The 23,776-nt window shown below is 39.8% G+C and overlaps 1 protein-coding gene across 1 annotated transcript in view; it reads left to right on the plus strand.

Moving 5' to 3' along the window:
* The first annotated feature begins 9,855 nt into the window (after positions 1-9,855).
* DIAPH2 (diaphanous related formin 2) overlaps positions 9,856-23,776 on the plus strand; it is a 199,070-nt gene continuing 185,149 nt past the window's right edge. Inside the window, 1 exon segment of the mRNA XM_027645135.1 lies at positions 9,856-9,978. Coding sequence (XP_027500936.1) covers positions 9,856-9,978 — 123 coding nt within the window.

Here is a 23,776-nt window from a genome sequence, read left to right on the forward strand (position 1 = left end):
CCATGTTTGGTTGTTTAGGTGTGCCTGGATACCAAGGAGAGCCATGAAAACTCAGACTAATCAGTTGAGGGCCTGAGCAACACGGTGTCATGTGCTGATTAATGCTTTCCTCAGTTAACACAAAGGTAACATTGGACACTGCTCTGCAGCAAGACGCTTATTCTGCCTTAGCCTGTTTGAGCACATTACAGCCAGTGCTTGTTTAACCAGCTTCCAAATAGAAATAAATATAGTTTTGTGGTGTTAGGAAAAAATCCAAGGAACATTGTCATTTACACAACCCAGAAAAGCCATGATGTTCTAGGATCCACCTACAGAATAAGCTGTAAGTAGATTTTTAACTATAGATACTGTCTTGGGACAGGCATTTGTTTATTAGAGATAGAGCTCTGTTAAAGGGCAGATTTACTTTGGAAAAGTAATTTCAAGAGTCAATTTAACAGGTCAAAATCATACTAATATTAAATTAGTAGAGCACAAAGGATGAAAAGGAAAACTTGACTCATATTAAGACTCTAATATTTTATGAATTACTTAAAATTTTCAAAAAATTAAGCATCTAACAGCTACATTAGGTTCATTAAACAAGGGTAAAGAAAATAACTGACAAAACCACAAATGCCATTTTGAACTCATAGGATAACCTAAACACATCAGAATATTATTATGTAAGTATTTAAAGTACTACATTAAGATGCAAAAAGGACCAAAAATAAACAAATACATTTCTCTTTATTTAAACTGATTTGGCTAAAAGGAACTAATCCAGAACAGCTCTTCTCTTGTCACGAAACTAGAAAAACTGCATCTTGATACTTCCAATATCAAGTCAAAAGAGTCAAAACACATCCCTCTACATAATTACATAATACAAACCAATAATACTACTAAAATACACCCACTGCTTGGGTCACTTTTTTAGACACCTCCAGCTTTGAAGACACACTGCACAAACAAGATATGTAAGCAGCTACAAAACTTAAAACAATAACTTAAAAGGTAGCACACATGAAGCATAACTTGGGTTTAACAAGTTATTTCATTAAGAACAGCACACCCACCAGGCTAATAAAACACACAAAAAATCCTTGCTGGCCACACAAGCAAACTCCTGGGAGATAAAATTGAGCTTTTCCTGGCTAGAGCAATACAGCATTACAACTCCTATGTGGATATCTTTCATTAACTTCTTAATATTTTCACTTAGGATTTCATGTTTCCATGTTAATATTTTCCCTTTTTAATTCTTAAACTACCAAAAAGCCTATCTCAGCCTGTAAATTCGGTTTTCACCTCACACAGCTCTGTTTTACAGGCTTTCTCACAGCTGTTCCTCAGAATTTGGCAATTTCCTCAGCAGCCTGTGCCAAGATGACACAGCTGGGCCAGATCAGAGCAGGCAGTTGGATTCCTGAAAAGGATTGTTGAATGATAAAGGGGCCTTGCATTGCTCTCTTACCTACCTTCCCTCTCGTACCAGTGCAGGCATTTCTGAGACCACATGATAGGCAAAATCAAGGAACTGAGCCTAAAATCAGACATTTAAAAAAAATAAGGTAAATTTGAAGCCAGATCACTTTTGCAGTCCACTTAACACCAGTCACAAGAACGTTTGGTGTACACAAAAGAAAGTACCAAGAGAGGAAAGAGTAAGAGGCAGAAACAAAAAAAAAATATTCCTTTTACAGCAGTCCTAATGTTTTGAAGTAACACCAAAGTTCAAATAAATTTTGAAGCAACTTCCAGCTTATAACTTTCCACTAGTCAAACTAGGAGAACTATAAATAGAAAAGAAAAACAGGAACTTCACAGCAAAGACTTCAGAACTAACTGAATTGTTACCTGCACACAAGCAATCCCTCAACCTCCCTGCCAGGGCTACTTCCAGTGCCCTCAGGTTCCTAAAACCGTTTCCTTAATGAGGGGGTGGGAGGTTTAAATGCCCTTGGAAGAATTTAAAGAGACAAATCCCCCCCCAAGCAATAAACATGATTTAGACCACAGAACCCCAAATTTCAGCAGATAGACATCACAGAGCTTCATGCCAGTCCCACCCCTCCCTTAGACTGCAGTGAAAGCACCCTCAGTGAAGTCTGGAATGACCTTCTAACCAAACTAGGAAACCCTGACCTTTCTTGTGCTATTAGACACCTTCCTACTAGAACTGTGCTAGATGACAAGGCTGCATATTAGCCTATGTTTTTCTCTCAGTAAAGCTAGACATACAGTTTATTTCAGTGGTAGTTATTATACATTCTTTTAAGTTAAACACAAATATCAAGCAAACCAAAAGCAAAATAGGGAGTACACCAAATACATTCCTGCTCAGGGTAATTTTTCTCATTCCTCAAAGTTGCAATACCTGCTTTTCAAGATATTTAACCAAGTCAATCCTTTAAATAACATGAAGAAATTATATAAGAAAATTAGTTTACCTACTAAATAAATGCATCATATAACTAGCTTATCCCCCTTTAAAGAAGCTGTTAAAAGAATTGTACTGTTAGTTCATGTAAAAGGACACAATTGTAAAATGTGTCCCACCATTCTCCCCAAAAATGGGCTTTAGTGGAGTGAGCTTAACTATGGAAAAAACTTTGATGTAGACCCGGTGATGGAAGTCTCTCCATACACCACCAATAAATGATATGTGCTGCACAGAAGGACAAGAACAGTTAAAAAACAATCCATCTCTTTCTAGCAAGGGAAACTATCATTAATATGCTGGACAGGCAATTAACATGGGTGAAAATTCCACAAACAACTTGAACAAGGATTTCTTAACATGATCTTTAGCTTTATTCAGGCCTTTTTATGTCCATCTGTCTGGAAGCTCTTCATTAGCATTACTAATGCCTTAAACTATGTGCATTATTTCCATCAAAATGAACTTTACTTCCACCCAGAAATCTGCTTGTTGAAGTATGGGCTGTAGTGAGATACATTTAAAACTACTCCACTGAGTATTCATTCCCAGCATGGTAGAATTCTTATTTGCTGGACTTTGTATCAAGCACAGAAATTATAAACACTATTTGCCCATGATACAGATTTAATTGTAGCCAAAATAAACAAAGTAGGAAAGTTCCCATGTAGAGTGATGTGGCCATTAAACACCCAGTTCTGTTGTGTCCTGCTCTGACCAGCCCTGGGCATTTAGAGGCTGGGGTAAGTGGTTTGTTCAGAGAATGCTTGTGGTATTTAGTTTTTGTGAAAAGCTGTGAAGATGTAGAAGAGCAAGACAAATAGAAAAGTCTCTAGTGTTGAATGTGGTCAAGGGAACCCATGCAGTAAATACAAGGACCTTATATTGAACTACTAAATTATGTTTGAAAAGCGAATTGTACTGTGAGACAGGAACATCAAAAGACATTTCCTAAACAATTTGGGGAAGAAACCACAGCATGATAAGCTGTGCAACTCAGCCATGGGTCTGCAGGGAGATGTGCAGGACACACAACAAAACACCAGTAGCCTTAGATGGGAAAAAATGGCACATTCTGAAGAAATATCTTTTCTGTTACCTTCTGTAGTACTGCAGTCACTGACATAACATGCTCTCTGAATTACATCAAGTACAGATAATACAGAGGTGCTTGGTGTCTAAAACACTAGAGATGACAGAAAAAGCGTAAAAAATTAGTAGCTTTTGCTGGCACCTTGAATACTCTATTTAAATCCACAATAACTATTGGGACTGACTTTAAATAAAGAAAGATGTACTGCGCTGTTAAAAACTGTAAGGTAGGTTAGCACATATGAGTAATAATAACTGTATGTTTGAAAACAGAGACATGGTATTTAGTGGCAATATTAACCTTTTTTCTCTCTCAGTATAGATTATTATCAGTTCTTTCAAGCTGGGAAGTAAATTCAGTATTATGAGATGTAACTGTCTTTTATTCCCATAGAGCAGTTGAAGAGTAGCAATTATTAACTAATTACCATTACTTCCTATATCAGCTGTTTGTTTTGGTTAGTTTTTCCTATGGGAAAAGCCCAAAATCAAGAAAAGTAATTTCTACTTATTTTTTTACATTGTACTCTGAAGTAATTCTGTGCAAATTTTTCATGCATGCCTTGTTTCTAGAAAACATGAATGTGGCAAGAATTATGTTCTGCTTTCATGTTAAAACCTGAAAGCAGAAAATCTTTTGGAGAGTATAAACATAGTTGTGATCTAGAATTACAGACTAAGTGGTCAAAATAGAAAAAACACTGACAACAGAGTACCACTAAATTAGTTAATGGCTTCAAGAAGGGGAAATGCTTGTAACAAAGAAGTAATACTTGGGAAAATATAAACATAAAAAGCATATTGATATTTTGCTTCCTAAGTACTAGGGGAGCCTAGGCTGGAGTGAATTAAAACCACTAAAGATTTGTTCAGATTTAAAACAATTATTCAGTTTATTTCTGGATTATATAAGTCACTTAATGAAGGAAGTGCCCTGACACAAGTAAATTTCATACTTTTAGTGTATCATTTAATGGTGGTATAGCTCATCCAGCTCCAGTACTTTATATTTTAAATTAGAGCTAGACTTAGTAAGTACGGCTGAACTGCAGGTCTGCTGTGAACACAGAGATAACGACCTTGGTAACATATGCAGCATGAAAACTTTTCTAAACAATAGGTGGGAAGCTGGAAACTTCCTCTTCCTATTAATGAGTACAAGCAAAATGTGTAAGTTAACTTGGAACTGAAAAGTTTATAGCCCAATAAATGAATGGTTGTGCAGCCATCTCGCAGCTGCTTAAAAACAAACTGGAGCTGTAGCTGGAAAATTAGCCTTGCTGCAGCTGTAATCCTTACCCATGTTCAGAATCAGCTGTGGTTTTAATTAACATTTGTGATGCTGTTCATGACTGTAATGTGAAACATCTCTTTGTTTTAATGGTTAATACAGGATGTTTTAATGTACTTTCAAATCACTAATACATTTTATATAAATATGGTGGTAATTTCTTGTGACTTAATTTAGAGAAACACTATAGGATGTTCAATTATTGCCTCTAGCAGACCAGGAAATGATTGTTTTAGATTAAATAAAGCTTTAGCAAACAAGTATTTCCTAGAATTATCTTATTGGTGAGTGGATTTTTTTTGGATTTAGATTTACAAATAAATAATATTTATTAAGTAGCCAGTATTTTTTAGAAAGTGAGGTTATTTTGTCAAAAGGGACTATCTATTCATATATATATAATACTCTTCATTATTTTAATTGTTTAGTAATTAATACTTCTAATCCTATTTTCTATATGTTACAATAAGATATAGGCCCTGTGATTTTGTTATTTACCACATTCTCATGCACTCTAAACCATCTTAAACTAACTTCTTTCTAAAGATAAATTTGAGAATTTTTTTTAAAATTCCTAAATGTAAATGGATTCCGACTAAAATTGCAGAAAGGAGGAGGAGGAGGCAGGAGAGTAAAAATTGACTGCAGTGATGACACTGACCAGGAAGAGGGAAAAGAGCTTGAGGAAAGTTTATGGCTCAACAGAAGTAGTGGAAGGACTGTGGTATGTTTTCTGTGGTAGAATGGTTTTGCTAATGACATAGAATTTTTGGATGAAAAGCTGGGGAATGTACTACTGGTTGACTTAGCAACATGTTTCCTGCTTGTGGTTAAGTTAAATACCATGTGCTTTCTCTTGTGGTGGTATACAGAGCAATTACTTTTCCATTTTTTTTTCCCTTCAGTGCAGTTAGGACAAAGACATGGACAATGTTAACTTTCTTCTTTAATTCTAGAAACGTGGAGATTTGAACATTTCCCCAGGACTGAAATGTGAATAGCTGTTTGGTGACCTGTCAGCTACAGCTGGTTGAACAGCAGTTATCAAGTAGAAGCCTATGCTTTCTCTGGTAAATGGAAATTCTATCACTGAATTTATAAATTCTCATAAACCCAGAATCCTTTTCCTTTTCAGATATACTTGGAGTGCATGTCTTCTGCAACCTTGCATGATTGTACTTTTGATCTGTTTAGAGAAAGGATGTTAGAGCTGTGAGGTCTTATATTGACCCTTATATTGCTGGGTCAGTCAGTCATCTTCAAAGGCCTATTTTGTTCCAAGTCAGATATAAAATAACATGTTTTAGAGAGCCTCAAAATATGATATCTTCATCAGTCTATGATCATTTTTCTTTAAGATAATTGTGTGACCTCTGTCTCTGTGAGCTGCTGTGGCTATGTGACTAAACGAGACTGAGATTAGACACAAAACCACAAGGAGAAATGTCAGCATCTCCACAGCAGTGGCCTTTTGGAGTTACATGTTTTCAATGTTGTGAAATGATATTTGTAAAAGGCATAGTTTTAAAATCCATTTGCTTCAGAGACGAAGCCAAGTTAAGAACAGTTTGTACAACTACTCGTTTCCACCCTCAGGCCACACTATGTTTCTTTCGGAGCTGAGCCAAAATACTACACAGCAAAGTGTCTGCCAGAATGATCTGAGATTTTTCTGGTTGCCTTAAGCAGAGTTGTGGTTTTCTGGGGTTTTTTTGTTTGTTTGTTTTCTTTTGGTGTCAGGGGCTTTTCCGTTTAAATTTTCCTAAGTGTGATAGCTACATTATTTCCCCTCACTCCTTTTGCTTAAAATTGCCTGCAGAGTTTATATGCTCACATAGGTCCTTGATTCATACACAAAATATTTGTTTCTTGGTCCTGAAAACTGGGTGGAGGTGGAGGAAACAAAATACTGAAATACAGGAGTATGACAAAAAACATTTTCAAAAAGAACAGAGGAGGTTTTAAGTTCTGCTGAGGAGGCTGTGAAGTACATCTAATGACACTTGATTTATAGCAAGCTTTTCAAAAGCTGGTCTCCAGCAAATCCTGTAGCAATGCTCTGTACAACTCAAACAACAATTTTAAGCCATAGGTGAAAACTCTGTGTGGAGACTTGCAAAGTATTTGTAAATTAGAGTTAAAAAAAATGGCATAACTATGCTTAACCAAGCAGCCATCTGTCCCAGGAGAGCAGGCAAACAGCAGGAAGAGGAACTAAGAGCAGCTGTGGGGTGGCTCTTTCATCACATGGTGCAGCTACAGCCTCATGGTTTCACATCTTTTCTCCATCACTTAGACAAAGGTAGAGTTTTTACTGTATATCAGCACTAAAGATATGCATAGTCCCTCCACGTGACTTCTGTGTTTAAGTGCTTTTCTCTTTAAGATCATGAACGTGATCTGAGTTTTACTCCATAAAAAACTAAATTAACTCAAGGTCTCAATTTTCTTGATTTCTGCCACGTGCACTTGTTTTCACTCATGCCACAAAGTATTTTTGTTATGTTGTGCTTGCTGCTCTTGAATCTTGGAGGTCAGTCTTAGATGTCAGTCCAACGTCCAGCAGTATGAGTGGTATTGTGGCAAATTCAGAAAATTTGAGGATAAAAAGTTCTTGAGCATTTAAGAGTTATGCTGAATAACCTGTGCTACAGGGTTTGGATTAAAAACTCTTAAATTTGTGCACAGAGATGTCAGGCAGTTGGAAATTATTCTCTATTTTCTCTGACTCTGGAATGACTGAGGTTTGTGTTCCAGTTATAGGTGTTGCTTAATACAGACAAATAGAGGCAGCACAGAAAAAAACCCAAGATGTTCACTAAGGCTAACTGAAGAGAAGGGAAAAAACCAGATTTGAGCATTTCTTTTTTATTGAAACTGGTAAGCCATTGTTAAACTGTTGCTGCAGAATGATGACCTGTAAATTACAAATAGATGCAGTTGAAAATAACATTACATTGACTGACACTGTAAAAAAGTGATCAATTTTTTGATTAATTAATTTCATAATTCCAAGTTATATATGGTTATGATGGTATCATAAACTATTCCCAAATATTTACGGTTAAAGTCAACAAAATGAAACAAATGAAAACTTGTACTAAAATCAAGAGGTGCATCCCAAAGGAAAGTTTAGAACAGAACAGTTAGGCAGAGTTGGCCTATTTTATAACCTACTAACTTCTGCTGTGAAGACTCTACTTTGATTTTAAGACCTCTGCAAGTTTAAGAGCTGTCATTTTATTTGAAAGCTGGTATTGTCAGATTTTATCAGCTGGTTTTCACTGCTGGATTTAAAAGATAAATATTTCATACAATACTCAGGTAAGCCTCAGACAGTCCCAAGAAATGCAGAAAGCTACTTGAATCCCAGGCCTTATTTAACTTCATATTAGACAGAGATTTGAAAATTCATTGTGCTGGTCTCACTTGCCTTTTTAACAGAACAAGCCCACTGAGGAAGCAGTGCTGAGTCAGGACTCTCTTCTAGAGGGCAATTAACTAATAGATTTGTATCTAAATGTGCACTCTCAAGTTGTGGATTGCCCTTGTCCCACCGAAAAAACAAACCATGACCGTTTGCATGACTGTTTTCTCAGTACAATTTACCAAGCACAGATTCAGTTATACCAAAAAAAATTGTGTATTTTGCTTTTAAAAATGACAATTATATTAATATGAGGACATCTGTCAACATGATGCCTTTAATAACCAGACTTGTGATCCGTGTTTCCACTTCCTGCACTGACACAGGCCATCCTGACAGACCTTCAGTTTACCCAGGGAGACTCAGCCAAAGGGATTCTGGAATCCACAGAAACAGTTTAAGCAATTTTTCATTGTTGTGAACCATGAGCACATGTAGATGACTCAGATATTAGGGACTGGAGTTCTCAATTTTGAGAGGAAAAAATAACTAACTCTTTTATTTTGTGATAACAATAGTTGAAATATAGTTAAAATACCATGTTATCCAACCAAGACTAGGCTGGATGGGGCCCTGAGAACCAGGTCTAGGTGAGGCTCGGAGGAGCCCTGGGAAGGAACAGGTTGGAAGCAGCCCTGCCCAGAAGGACTTGGGGGTGCTGGTGAGTGAGAGGCTGGAATGCCCCAGTCCTGAAACCCCCTGTCTGGGCTGATCCCACAGCCTGGGCAGCAGGAGAGGGGGGGAATTCTGTCCAGGTGAGACCCCACCTGCAGAGCTGCCTCCAGCTCCAGGGTCCCAGCACAGGAAGGACATGGAGCTGCTGGAGAGAGTCCAGAGGAGGCACCAAGGTGATCAGAGGGATGGAGCAGCTCTGCTGGGAGGAAAGGCTGGGAGAGTTGGGATTGTTCAGCCTGGAGAAGAGAAGGCTTCCAAAGGCTGACTGAATTGTGGCCTTCCAGTACCTGAAGGAGCTGACAAGAAAGGAGGAGAGAGACTATTTACAAGGGTCTGGAGTCACAGCACATGCGGAATGGCTTCAAACTGACAAAGTAGTTTGGATATTAGCAAAAAATTGTTCCCTGTGAGAGTGGTGAGGCCCTGGCACAGGTTGCCCAGCTGCCTCGTCCCTGAAGTGTCCAAGACCAGGACGGAGCAACCTCGCCTAGCGGAAGGTGTCCCCGCCCGCGGCAGCGGAGTGAAACGAGACGATCTTCAAGGTTCCAATTATCCTACTCAAACCCACTCTATTATTCCATGACAAACCCACCCACACGCCGCCCCATGCCCTGCCCAGCTCTCCCTCTCGCTCCACCTTCCCGGGGGTGGTATTTAGGTGGGACCCCCCCGCCCGTCCGGCCCCCGAACCCTCCGCCATTTCCTGCCCCCCTCCCTCCCTCCCTCCCTCCTCAGCCCCCCCCCGCCCTCCGCGTTGCTGCGCACGCGCCCGCTCACGCGCGGTGGCGCCGGGCGGCCCCTCGCGCGTGCGCGTCACAGCACCCGGGCGGCGGGTCCGGGGGAGGCGCCGGGAGCCGCCCCGGGCGGGGGAGCGGAGCGGGCGGGGGGGACATGGGGCCGTGAGAGCGCGGCCCGGGGGCAGCGGCGGAGCGGAGCGGCGGCACCATGGACGGGCAGGCGGCTCCGGGCGCGGGCGGCGGCGGCGAGGAGCCGCTGGGCTCCGGCAGGATGAACCCGAAGCGGGGCGGGCGCGCCGCGGAAGAGGAGAGCCGGAACAAGCCCAAGCTGGTGAGCGCGGCCGGGAGACCGGCAGGGAACGGCCCGGGCGCGGGGAGGAGGAGGAGGAGGAGGAGGCTCGGACACCGCTCGGGTGCCGCCGCGGTGCTTCCCCGTGGGGAATGCGGGGCGCACGGAGGGATGGGGGTGCCCTGTCTGATTGAAACCCCGCTGAGGTTCCGCGGGCGTTCGGGGGGCTCTTTGTGGAGGCAGGTGACAGCCCCCGGGAGGGGTGGCGGCTGGAGCCGGGAATTCCCATGTTCCCGGCGATGGCGGTGACGGGGGAAAGCCCTGCTCTGCCCGGCGTAACCTCTGCTCTGCCCCAGTGAAAGATCACGGGGTGGGGTTGGCTCTGTGTGAACAATCCAGAACGCTTCTGATCGGGATGCCAGCCACGTGCTTCCCAATGGAACTTATCGGCTAACGCGAGCGTGATGTAAGGATTTGTGTGTTTCCCAGCCTATTTTTGGGAAGATCTCACGCAGGTTGGAACACAAACCCTCTTTAGGACTGTAGAGTTTGTGGGTTATGCCTTTGCTTTTTGATTTTTAACATATTTTTACCTACAGACACAATAAGTTGAAGCACAGGTAGATTTCAAAGCCAACAGAACTGGATTATATCACACTTTATAAATTCCCCAGCAGCAAAAATAGTTAATGCGAAAGTGTTACCTTCTATTTTTCACTTCTGTTACTACTTCTAACGCTGAACCAGCCCATTTTAGCTCAGTTTTCTATTAAGTTTCCAATTGCAACAGTGTAGCGGACACTTAAAACTTTGCTTCCCCTTTGTCCTGACTAGAGTACTAGTTACAAACTTTATTTAATCTGTTGCAAGCGTTTTCACAGCTATTGGTAAAACTTAAGCATCGAAGTGCTCTCATCTTGTGTTCCTTCCGTCGAGTGTAGAGCTTTGCGCTGATCAGCCTGGCAACTGCGGTGTGGGATATTTCTTGCCGCTGAAAACCAAGTTAGAAACTGTGTGGGAAAGTTGTTAAATTTGTAACGAATGAGGCATAGAAAAGTTACTGAAAGTTACAATTGTTTCAGAGGAACTCCAATTGGAGGGGGCTTGGATTAAAAGTGACAATAAATATTTTGGCAAAAGATACCTAAACATGGTGTCTTGTTTTGTTCCACGGTGTTATTGGAAACAAACTCGTGTTTCCTTGCATGGGATAAACGTGAGTCAATTGAGTCGATTTCATAGAAACAGCGTGTTGGTTTCTATTCATATAAACAAACCTTTACTATTTCCTGGCTAGAGTAGCTAAGAAGGCTTCTTGAAGGTTCCTACAGGGAGCTGATTTAAAAATCGCACAGGAAAGTGTTTCTTTTGGAAGCTGTGGACAAGAATTTGAATTTTGCTGTAGCGGAAGAGAACACTCTGTTCTGAAAAAATTATATGATTTGAAAAATCGAGGTAAAATGAGCTCAAAATTGGTCTGAACAGGGCAAGTATTTCCATTGCATGCTCTATTCAGTTATTCTAGAGTCATTATAGTAGACTTTTATTATTACACTTAGTGGAAAAAGGAACATTATGTTAATATTTGACTTCATTCGCGGTAGTATGATTTTGTTTCTTGAGGGGGTAGATGATTGCAGTCCAGCAGCCCATGGATCAGAGCAGTGATATGTTGCTTAAATCAGATCATTCTGAAAGATAGTTTAGCCCTAAGTGACTGACCTCTGATGATAGAAATGAGTGAGTGGGTTGAATGGGGAAGCAGGTTTTTGTCACTCTGGACAAGATGTGCACAAATGGGGCATGGAACTGACATGAAGATTCATTCACTCGTGAGGAAGGGAAGGGGTGGGATGGAGCGTGTGTTAAATTGAGCAGGAGTGAGTGGACAGCCAGATTTAGCAATTATTACCAGGGGTTTGCAAGGGAAGAATAGGATTGTAATGAGGGAAAGGCTTCATACATTATATAGGAGAATAATCTTACTATATTTTGCTGGATGAGGAATTGGTTCTGCTGAGGCTGATGATAACTTCAAGTACTCAGAGAGCAACCTTACTGGTACCTCATCCCTGTTCTCTTCACTGAGCAAATAAGATGAAGATGTATTTGGGACTTCTGGTAGAGAAGCCACACTGTGCAAGTGCTGAGTGTTATTGGCTTCGTATACGAAGTTCTCAGAGCTGGGTGTGGACACTTCCTTGGTTCATCTTTGTAACTTACAATTCATCAAGTTTCAGTAGAGTTATAGAGATGAATCAACCTGCACTCTGTCATGTGTTGTGTGTAATTCAAGGAGCTCCAAGTGTGCTGACAGGAGCGTGTCTCCTTCCCAGAACTTATTTCACACATCCAGGGGAGTGCTGAACAGGGGCTTGGTGGGAGGGGGTGTGCAGCTACATATAGCTGCACATATACATATTTTTTTGGTTCCTGGCATAGGAGCTGAAATTAGGTAAAGCACTGGGAGGAAGTCTAGGGAAATGATTTTTATATGATAGACTAAAAATGGCTCTGGTTGACAGGGAGCTAGGAAGCTGAAGGCATTATCCTGAGGGAAGGGTAGCTAAAATAGAAAGGTGGAAGTTTTTTGTGTTCCCCCGATCTTCATAAGAAACTAAGAGGTGGGCAGTGCTGCTTGACCTGCAGAAATGTAGTGGTTTGTTTGGTTGGATGTTTTTAAGGACCAAAGCCTGATCGATGGCATTTATTCCTGATTGACAGGAAGTAAGGCTGGGATATCAAGAGAAGATCATAGAATCAACTGGGTTGGAAGGGACCTCTGAGATCATCAAGTCCAACCCTTGATTCACTACCACCATGGTTACTAGACCATGGCACTAGGTGCCACATCCAGTCTCATCTTAAAAACCTCCAGGAATGGAGAATCCACCACTTCCCTGGGCAGCCCATTCCAATGCCTGATTGCCCTCTCTGTAAAGAATTTCTTCCTAATATCTAACCTAAACCTGCCCTGGCAGAGCTTAAGACCATGCTCTCTTGTCTTACTGATAATTGCCTGGGAGAAGAGACAACCTCCACCTGGCTACAACCTCCTTTCAGAGAGTTATGAGGTCTCCCCTGAGCCTCCTCCTCTCCAGGCTGAACAACCCCAGCTCCCTCAGCCTCTCCTCACAGGAGTTGTGTTTGAGTCCCTTCACCAGCTGCTCTTCTCTGGTCCTGCTCCAGCCCCTTAATGTCCTTCCTGAACTGAAGGCCCAGAACTGGACACAGCACTCAAGGTGTGGCCTCACCAGTGCTGAGTACAGGGGAAGATCTGTGCTAGAAAAGAAAATAATAAGTTCAAGTATTTCTCTGTAAGATAATTGATGGTTATACACACACACAAGTAATTAAAGATGAGCTAAATCAGAACTACTAATTCAGTTATTTGCTGCTTTATATAATTTGGAGGGACATTCAGGTTTCATACAATTTGTTGAACTTGTGCAGGTATTCAGGTTTCATAAAATTTGTGACAGAACTGCAGCATGAGAGTTTAGTTCCAGTTTTTATCATAGTAGTGTGTAAACTGGAGTATTTTAACCAAAGTTTAATCTCTGTCTAATGTTGTGGGGTTTTTGGGTTTTTTCCTCATTTTTAGCTGGCTCAAGGTCTGGAGGTGGGAATGAGAGCCTGGGGTTTTTTGTCATTATCTTTGTTTACAATGAAATGGGCAGAAAATATGTAAATTGTTTTGGCAAACAGTCATCTGGTCTCGTGCCAGCCCTGGGAATAGGCTGGCATGAGGTGGCAGTGAGCAGTTACATGGGTTTGGCAATATGCTTGTTTTGCTTGTTTAAAAGTATGCTTGTTCTGTGAGGGGAAACAGACTAAATTAAGGTTGTCAGGGAGATTGCTGGGATTCCTGTGTTTGTTAATGCTTAACTTAGATGTTGTTTGCTTGCCTCAGTGTTTCAGTATCACGTGGGAAATGTATAATTCTGTTGGGTACCTGGGAAACAGGAAGTGCTTGAAAGCATCAGTTCTGATGTAACGTAGCTGCCATAGCTCACCAAGACCAAGGGCTTGGCAAGTTGATTGTTTTTTTGGTTGAAGAGTTGAAGTCAGAGTTTTTTAGAAGTTCATGGGAGAAGAATGGGAGACAGAGATGATAAAAAGGAGCAGGAGAGGTCACTGGAGAGGAAACCAAGTATAAGGGGAAAAAATAATTTGAAGAATGGTTGTGTATTTGTTGGCCAGAGACACTGGAATTGCTGTTCTTGGAGGTTTGCAAGTCCTGGAAGTCTTTAACAGGCTGGTTTGAATTCAGTGTTGACCCTGCTTTTTAGGCAGAACTTTGGCCTATGCTGAGAAAAGAATGAGATCCTTTCCAACATCTGTGATTCTGTGAGTCAGCACTTGAACAGAGGTGTTATAACAGGATTTGTGGTGCTTCTGGAGCATTAGAACACTGTCTAACTAGAAATGACATGGCCAATGGTTTTTGGTGGTGTATTTTAATTAAAGTTAATAATATATTGTGTCGGTTTATTATCAGCAGAAGTGCATGTAGTACCAAGTGCCATGCTAAAGCTCCATTACCCCCAAGTTCCCTTCAGGTCTGTGTGGTATCTGTTCAGTGATAGATACTGCACTTAGCTACAAATTAAATATCTGAAAGGAACTCTCTTTTGAAATAGTGTGATCCTGTCTTTAAAAGTGGATTAGGAGAAAGATGTTGTGTAACATGAAAAACAAATTGTTAGGGGAAAAGAGAGCTTATTTAATTGCAGAGCAAGTGGATTTGGTGATTCACCCAACAAGGAGCAACTCATATTTTGTTTTAAAAGCAAAACTTGTTTGTGCTTAATACTGAAGTCTTTTAAACCCTGTGAGCTTTGAGATTAATCAAAAGCTTTGAGATTAATCAAAAGCTATGAAGATTCTGACTAATGTGCCATAACCTGGTGTCAAAGAGTGTAATAAAAGCTTTTATGAATTAGCTTTTAAACAGAATTTAGCTTGAGAAGAGATTTTCTATCTGCATTGCTCCACCCATATGAGTGCAGGAGTTAAGGAGTGATTTGTGTATATCAGTCCCTGTCAGACAGGGTGCTGCAGGTCCTGTAAAGAAAGCTGTGTGCTTTTTACACATGACTCAGATATCTGCACACTGCATACATGACCTATGAGTCAGGTTGAGCAGAGATTTTTGGCAAACAAGTCACATGTATAATGTTTGAGGTCATAGTGTCTCTGAGTGAAATCAGTACATGCCTGCAGAGGATTCTTGCTTCAAGTGGATGTTTCAGGAAGAAGTGCACTGAAATGCTTGTGTTTGAGAAGACTCTTGGTCTCATTAGATCATAGTCAAGATATCTCAGCAAATGAATTAGTTAAGGTGTAAACATTACTGAAAAATAAATTAGTGTCTTGGGAAACTCCTCTTGCTGAGAAGTGTTCTGACATGGTAGAATAGGGCATGCTTGGTGCTGATATTTAGGTGAATGCTTTAGATTTTAATGAGAATTGATATTGACACTGTTTAAATAAGGTGATAGCGACAGTGATAAGCCTATCTGCCTGTGGTAATTAAACTTCCTGAACTACTACTTGTAAGACAAAACTGTAGAGCTCTTCTGTACAATACAGGAAGCTTTGCAAACAAAGCAGATCCCACCTAGGCGAAGTGAGAGGCAATTGTGAGAACTGACAGTGTGCATATCAAATGGAAGTGATGATTTCTGAGATATTTGAGCAGTGTGGTGCTGAATATCCAAGTTTTGGCAGATGAACTTTTGTTTTTGTATCACAAAATAGCTTGTAAAGCTTGCTAATGACTCTGGGATTGCTGATGACATGGTAAAGGAAAAGCAAGGTTTAAAACTTTGTGTGGGTTACAAGACTTAATATTTTCTGCATCAGTTGCGGTTCTTTGAGGTAATTAGTAATTGCTAATAACTTCCCTCTAATTCTTTTCATCCCTGGCCAAATTTAGGGTAGAACAAGCAGTGGTGGTTGCTGCTGAAGCAACTGGCAATTTCAGTTGGTTATTCATCAGTTTACTTGTTCAACCTTAAAACCACAAGAAGTTAGAAAATTACTAAAATGAATGTTTTTACAGAGTTCCTTACAACATGATCATTCTTTCAATTCAGGTTTTGGAGTTTTTTTAATAATTTAGTAACTTTGTTTTGGAGGAAATAATTTTTTTGTTGGAAAGGGCTATGTTGGTAGAGCAGATAATTTTGGGAGATTAACAGTTGAAAGACTTTCTTTAGTGTTTGTGTAACAGTTGATAAAGTTCCAGGTAGACAAAGCTGACTTGTCTTAAACTTACCTATTATTTTTGTATCAAACCAATCTTTTACTTCAGGTCTTGTGAATCAAGTGGCTTTTTTGCTACAGTATTGGTGGAGTGAGCACCTCAAGGATTCCCACTTTCAAGTGGAATTTCCTAACAAGTAGATAAATGAAATGTTTCATGACAAAAGTAGTACTAACACAATCTGAAAGGCAGATATATTATACTTATTAACTGTTAATTAATTGTATAGGAGAAAGGGGTGGCAGTTAAAGAATTGGCTTTTTTGAGGGAGTAGCGTGGGTTTAAGCACTCTCCATACCCGCCTTGGTGCTCTACTGACAAAAGTTTTGTGTGGCAGTGGGACAGACACAATCATGAAAATGAACCAGCCAAAACCACTATTTGCTCTTCCTTGGTTACTTACTAGAACTAATAAGACCAGAGTTATGGCACATTAGAACTCCCCCTTTTGTATTGATTTGGCTAAAGCTCATCCACCACTACTATGAAATTATGTCTGCTTTTCAACCTTCTTCTCATGACAGCTGGTGTTGGACATGGTGTGAAAGGATCTGCTGTGGCAATTAAATGATATGGTAACATACATCATGTACAAATCAGGGACTCATCTGATTTATAAAAACTGAGAAATCCCTTGGAAGTTCAGTTCTGGAACAAGTCACACACGGGAATTTTATGGATTGATACAGCTCCTGAAGGTCTTCAGTCCAAGCTGGGTGTGGTAATATTTGGCCTTAAGGTGTACTGCATTCTGTAATGTCACCACACCTTCTCTGTTATATAAGACAAAAATATTCTCAACAATTTCTAATAGATATAGGCTCTTCCTGGGTAAACAGAAAACAATCTCCTGGGGAGAGTTGGGAGAAGAAGAATTTCAAGGTGATGCATGTGGCAGGTAGCATTTTTGTGAGGTTCCCTTCTTGGTCCTTTTAGTGATCCTCAGAGTAAAGCATTGGAGACAAGATGGTATTAGATAAAGTATTAGGTATGGTGAATGTATGGTGCATGTTTGCTGACTACCAGTGTTCTTTGCATGGTGTTACTGAAAGTATTTTCAATTTCTGCTTTATAACAGTTAAGTGTATTTAAACTTGTTTTGAAAATATAAAAGATACTGTTTAGGAAGACGTAATTGGAAAGAATCCTACCTTCTATTCCTCAGTGATTTCTGTGTGTGGACAAATATATAGATAGATATTGACACACATACTCTTACTTCTCTGCTACTTATAGTGGAGATATTAAGTTTTCCTTTTATAACAAGACCCCATTAAAATATTTAGTTCATCCTTTTATGTGAGAATAAATACAGGAGGACTTGCTTGAGGAATGTGAAACTTTGAGCATTATCTCGTAGTTTAGGACAAATTTCTAAATAAAGCAGTTTCAGTCAGTTGGGAATAGTGCTGTAGAATCCCAACACCTTGAGCTGTGGGACTGCAGCTCTGCAGGCAGTAAAGCTGCAACAGTAGTTTTAGGTTTGTAGGCCCAGGAACTGCAGCACTGCTCGGTGCAGGTTGGCTTGGAGGTAAACAGACCTGTTCTCTCCTCTTTCTTAGCTCAGGGATTAGCGAGTCAAACATTAAAAACTCTGTCCTGGATGGAAACACATCAACAAAACTGCACCAAACTATGTGTTTAGGCATGAAGAGAGGAAATAACCAGAGACCTTCAATGTTCTTGCAGACGCTTCTTTGTTGCAACTGGTTGGTTCCGCGTTCACCAGTGGCTCTGTATCAATTCGTGTGGGTCTCAGGGATGGTTGAACAAGATAAAATAAGTACTTTGGTCAGGAAAAATGTTAGTTCTGCAGTTCATTATTATTTCTTAATATGGTAAGAGCAAATGATGGTTGTTATAATGACCTTTAAGATACCTGTGGGCTTATGTTTTTTAATGAGTGTGGCTTTGTGAGGAACAAACGTGAAGCCAACATGAGATTCATTAGACTCCTAATAACAGAATAGCAGAAGTAGTTAGTTCTTATACAGTATAGATCCTGCTTTCCTGTCTGCATTTTGGTTCTTCTTGTTCCTTCTCTTGCTGTGAATTATTTTTATATCTATTAAATATAAGTAACTTCTGAAATACTTGAGTTTCATAATGGAACTGTGCGGGATGTTTGCATTTGTAATTGTGTGAGTGCATGAGTAGATGAGAACTTGACAGTTATTAGTGGTTGAAGTGGTTCCATGTTCCAGTTGCATTAGAACAGGAAAATATTTACATAAAGAAGAAAAAAGATGACAGTATACCAGGCTAAGCATGTACACAGATGCCGTATACATTTCATTTATTGTGCCAGCCACATTTAAAGGGTAAATTAAGAAGAAAGTGCTTGAGTGCAAAACCTGAAACTCAAAGGATAAACCTATGCTAGATGGCCAAGTTCCAAAGCTGGCACATGAACATTAACTGAGATCCCTCAGTCTATGCCTGTCCCTATTTGTAAGCTATGCAGTAGCATTGCTATCTGGTTTTGTATACACTGAAATAAAAATTACATACAGTAATGAATTCACAGTAGTGAATTTTTATTTTCATTCTTCAACTTGCTGGAGACATTCCCAAATTAGAAAGGTAAAGAGTACAGGAGAAGGCTTTGGCAGAATTTCTGCCTGTAAACCAGATAAGCAATTTTCATATCTTAAAAATATTCATTCACATTTTACTTCAGACAAAGGTTGGGTGGATAGGACAGGCTTCCTAAATCCATTAAGGTTAGTTTACAGTTTGAATCACAGAACACTAATTCCTGAATGACTTATAAGATAAGCAATAATCCCATCAGTTAACATTTGATATTTCAAAACAATTGTTTTGGGAATTTATGGGAAAACCTTTATAAAATTCATGTGTGTGTTCTGCTGTAATCAAAGCACATATGACACTTAAGATAAACCATTTTTTTTTCTTATCTCCTTTAGCAGAATATAAGAGATTCTCCATAACCTATTACAAGATTCTGTAATCATCCCGAATTCATCTTACTTCTTAACAGGGAATCTCACCTGTACTGAAGTCAAATGATACCATGGACTTCCTCAGTATTATGTACAAATATAGTTCCTCTTTATTCACTTGCTGCTTCATTTCCTACTCCCTGAAGGACAAATAATCTTTTCAGGAATCTGTTATAAACAGGAAAGAATAAGAAAGGAACAAAAAGCCTTTGTATGTAACACAGCAGCTATATATTCAATTTAACCCAGTATTCTTTGACTGTTGAGTTACATTATGGTCCATACCTGTGGAAATTATTTAATCTTTAGTTTCTGTTCTTCGAGGAGAAAGGCAAAGTTTCCCACTATGATAGCTGCACTGCTCATTTTTCCAAGTTTTAGTTTCACATCTATTATTATTAAGGGAGAAAAAAGTGACTTTATCATTAACTTTTTGTAATGTAGGGATTAAATACTACTCTGATAAAGTACTTGCTCTTTGCTAGTAAGTCTGTGTCTTGGAAGACAGACAATATTATTCTAAGAGGTTGTTGACATGATCCCTGTGACCATGTTCCAAGTCTGCTGGGTACAGACAAAATGAATAGTCTTCACAAGTAATTCCAGCTCCTTTGGCTCCCTGCATCCCTTCTGCTGCCAGTTTGTTTGTGTGCTGTGTTTTGGTTGGTTGGATTTTGTGGGGGTTTTCTTACTACTTACAAAACAACCCAAACAAAGCAAATACACGTTCTCACTTTCTCCAAGGCTATCAGAAGTAAAATACTCCATTTTCGAGGAACTGCCCAGTATCCAATGAAGCTCTGTGGCAACTTGCTATGGGTGTTCTACTTTATCTTTAAGTATATCAAGTCTCTCCCAACAGATATGTTCTACCAGTTTTAACTTCTCAAATGGTAGCAGAGGAGAGTCCAAATGGACTGTGACACTTATTTTAGTGTTTACTGTACCCACAGGATCAAGAGGTGTTCTACAGAACTATCAGCAAGTAGTTAAGAATCTTCCCAAAGCTATCTCCTCAAATAACAGCAAGAAAAGTGTACAGCAACTGAGCCTGTCCGTGGGCAGGGGTATTAGGCTATACTTGCATTGTCATAGGGGAAGCAAGTAAAGCAGGAATAAAAAATATTGTACGCAAGTATTAAAGTGAAGAAATTTCTCAAAGCAGTTTGTGCTTCATTTAATCAGAATGATTTCAAACCATCTCTCTCACTCTCAAGTCAACTGGTCATTGCTTCTCTCAAAAGAAAAAAACCTGAGGTTTCAACAAAAGATTAATCCCAGATTCAAAGCGTATAATTGTAGTTAAAAGGGTAAAAACTAAGATTGCACTTGAGTAAGAATGAAGGTGAATCTTATCATAGTAAAAAAAGTGTCTCTTGAGGAAGTGAGGTATGAAAGGAGGAGGCCTATTCTCACTACTCTTAATTGACCAAACTCGGGAGCTTTAGAACAGCTGTCTCTCAGTCTCAGCAACTCCACAATGTGTCTGAATGAAAAGATCAACCACTTGCACTCAGGAGAGCTCAGAACAAGGGAGGCATGAACAGCAATTTGGTGCACATCAAGTATTGCCATCCAGCCAAACTGGCTTTGTGCTGCTGCTACAATGAAAGCAAAGAGCTCAAACCCACTGCTTGTATCTGAGCATAAAATTGAGATAAAGTCTTCACTTACTATGTTAAGAATTGTTTTGACATCGTTTTTCCAGTTTAACTGTTCCAGAATGTTTCAAATGTACTTCTCAAAAATATTATACCAAAAAAAAAAAGCCAAAAAAAGTTCCTTAAAACTCAAAGCTCAGAAGTTAAAAAATTGGATTTTTGAAAAATAAACAGCAGAGGTATAGGGCTGAATGTGGCACTGACAAGCACACTTGACTAAAGAGCACCAGACGTGGAGGGAACAGTCAGCATCCAACACTTCCACTGACTGCACTGGGAGCTGCTCTGACTTCCTTTTTAATTAAGTCTCAGAAGTTGATCCAATGACTGTTCAACTGACTAGCAAGTAGTCTCAGTCTATTTTCCTAGGAAAACCACTTTCTAATTTCCTTCCAAACCCACTGATTTTCTTGCTGTAGGTGCAGGAAACAGAATATGCTGACACTGCCAAGCAGTCCTACCCAGTGCCAGTGCAGTAGCAGCCACTTGGACAGATGGCTCCTTCTCTGATAAAGTATATCTGACACTTTTTAAAGGCACCAAATATATACACAGAAAGCTACAAAGGATTTTTGAAATTATTCCAATGCACTCCCAATCTAGCATTTTACTAAAGGAAACTTAGGAGGTGCAGCTTTTGAAGTGAGCTTTCTTATCAAATAAAGCATAAAACGTAATTGGCACTCAACTATCCGAATCCTATGGTTTGTTTTTAAATAGAATGTTCTTCAAGAAAGACCATTGAGGGCTCCATTACTAAGATTATGAGATTTGAAAGTGAAATTATTTAAGCTCAAGGTAAATGCAATGCTAGTCTGCAGATGACCAAAAATGTATATGCCAACAGTGTATATACTTAGCCTGATGTTTGAAGTACATGAGGAAGTGTAATTGCTGTCCTTATTTCCCCATTTACACTGACAGCTGGTGCAGTCCCATATGCTGTCTTCCTACTGTCAAATATAATTTTCTTTTTCTTGTGTCTTTATGCAAATGCTTACCTGTTCTAGTGCAGCTGAGACACAGCCTGTAACACATGAGGTCTCCCTGGAGATACATGTAATTCTTATGTAGAAACTATATCCATTTCTGTTGCTACACTCATTTTATAGAGATTTGCTAGAATGTTTAAAGTGGAAGTTTCTTAATTAGACTCTTTTAGGCTACTGTGAAGTTTTGTACCTACATATTTTTGTGGGTTATGGTTGGTGGGTGTTTTTTGGTTTTGTTTTTTTTTTGGGGGGAGAGGGTGCAGAGTCTTGTTTATTTTGGTTTATTTTGAAGATATGTCCTATAAAACCTTGTATTGGTTAATACCTATGCAATGCCACACACATTTCTGAGTTAAGTACTAAAATCCCCAGGTAGAATTTCTCAAAGAAAATGGAAGCATCAAACCAAAAGGGGTTTAAATCTTTCTTCTAAGGGCAAGGTTTGCTATGTCTCTTAAGCTTTGTAAAGAATTTGATTAGTTAAATATCTCTTAGATCATTAAACCTCACATTGAGACCAGTAAGCTGGTATGCACGTCATCAAAGCAATATTGCAACCTGTTTGTTGTGAAATTTATGAATGGAGTTGTGACTTGTCTCTTTCAAAAGTCAAGTTTGTAAAAGTTTTAACTAACAAACTGTTGCTCGATACTTTTAAGTGAGGTATTTAAAAGCTGTAGAGTGTCCTGAAGAGGGACAGTGCATTTATTTATAATGAAAAGAGTACTATACTGTCACAAGACATTTTTTCAAGATGCTTAAAGTGTCCTACAGGATCACTAGATATCAAAACAGGAACCAGATCCGGACTGTACCCAGTGCTGTATGAAGGACTCACCAGTTCTGTAGCACAACTGTTATAAATACAAACCCTGCTGATCCTGGGCTGTTGTACTGTTAACTTCTCTGATCTGGTTGGGGCAGAGACCTGATGGAAGATGTTTGGACTCCAGCAGTAGCTCTGGAAAATGCCAAAACGTACTTTTGTTTTCCTCTGCACTGGCTAATGTGACAACTGCTTCTTCTGATAGGCTTCTTGAAAATGTTTCTGCAGTTGTCTGACCTGATCTCATTGTCCTGGTGACATCCTTGCCCTGTGTCTGACAATCAGCAATTTTGTTGGCTTAGACTGACATGGAACTGCAGCTTTTGGAAGAAGCTTTTAATTTTGCTCTGATTTTTAAAGCTTATCAATGAACACCAATAAATTATTTTCTGAAAGAAACTTCTCAAAACACTAATGGCCACCTGAGATACAAATAAACAAACAATGTTAGTTGAATTGTCTTCCTCAATCTCTTTGTATCTTCAGTTGCAAATGTGACCAAATTAAGGCTAATTTTGTTTACAGTGATTTTTATTTTTTTTTCCAACTTCTGAATTTATTTACTTTTTGGTAAAGGCTTCTTTGAAGTAATCTGTGAGGATACAGTTTTTTGAGCAGTCCCTTCACTTTTGGAGTGTGACAGTGATCTGCCAGTCAGACAAAAATGAGGAAGCTGGTTCAGTTTCCCTCAACCTCCCTTTTGAGTCAGACCAGACCAGATTGCTGCCTAGGGTCTCTCTGTTCCCCTTGCACAGAGACACGGGGTGGAGGTGGCCTTTTTCCTCATTCATTGAGGATCAGACGATGGTGAGTGTCCAGTATGATTCCTGTTCCTCTGACACATTCCCACCTCCCTCCTGTTTGGGAGCAGTGCTGAGGCATCTCCAGCACTGCGATTAAAGAACTGGTGCCCTCTGCTGTTAATGATTTACCAGCCGGGCTGACCCTTGGGCTTTATTTAGTACGAGGAATTGTCTAACTTATTTTCAGAGCGTTTTCTGGATAGTCAGTCTCCTGGAGGGAAAAAAGTAGAGGAACTGGGAAAAGCAGGCAACTTCCTGGTTGGGAGGTGGCTGCCACCCTCCAGTTGAACAGCACTGACTCAGTGCTGCCAACATGAACAG

This window comes from Corapipo altera, unplaced genomic scaffold, assembly GCF_003945725.1.
Source record: "Corapipo altera isolate COAL_440 unplaced genomic scaffold, ASM394572v1 65, whole genome shotgun sequence".
In the NCBI taxonomy this organism is placed as follows: Eukaryota; Metazoa; Chordata; class Aves; order Passeriformes; family Pipridae; genus Corapipo; species Corapipo altera.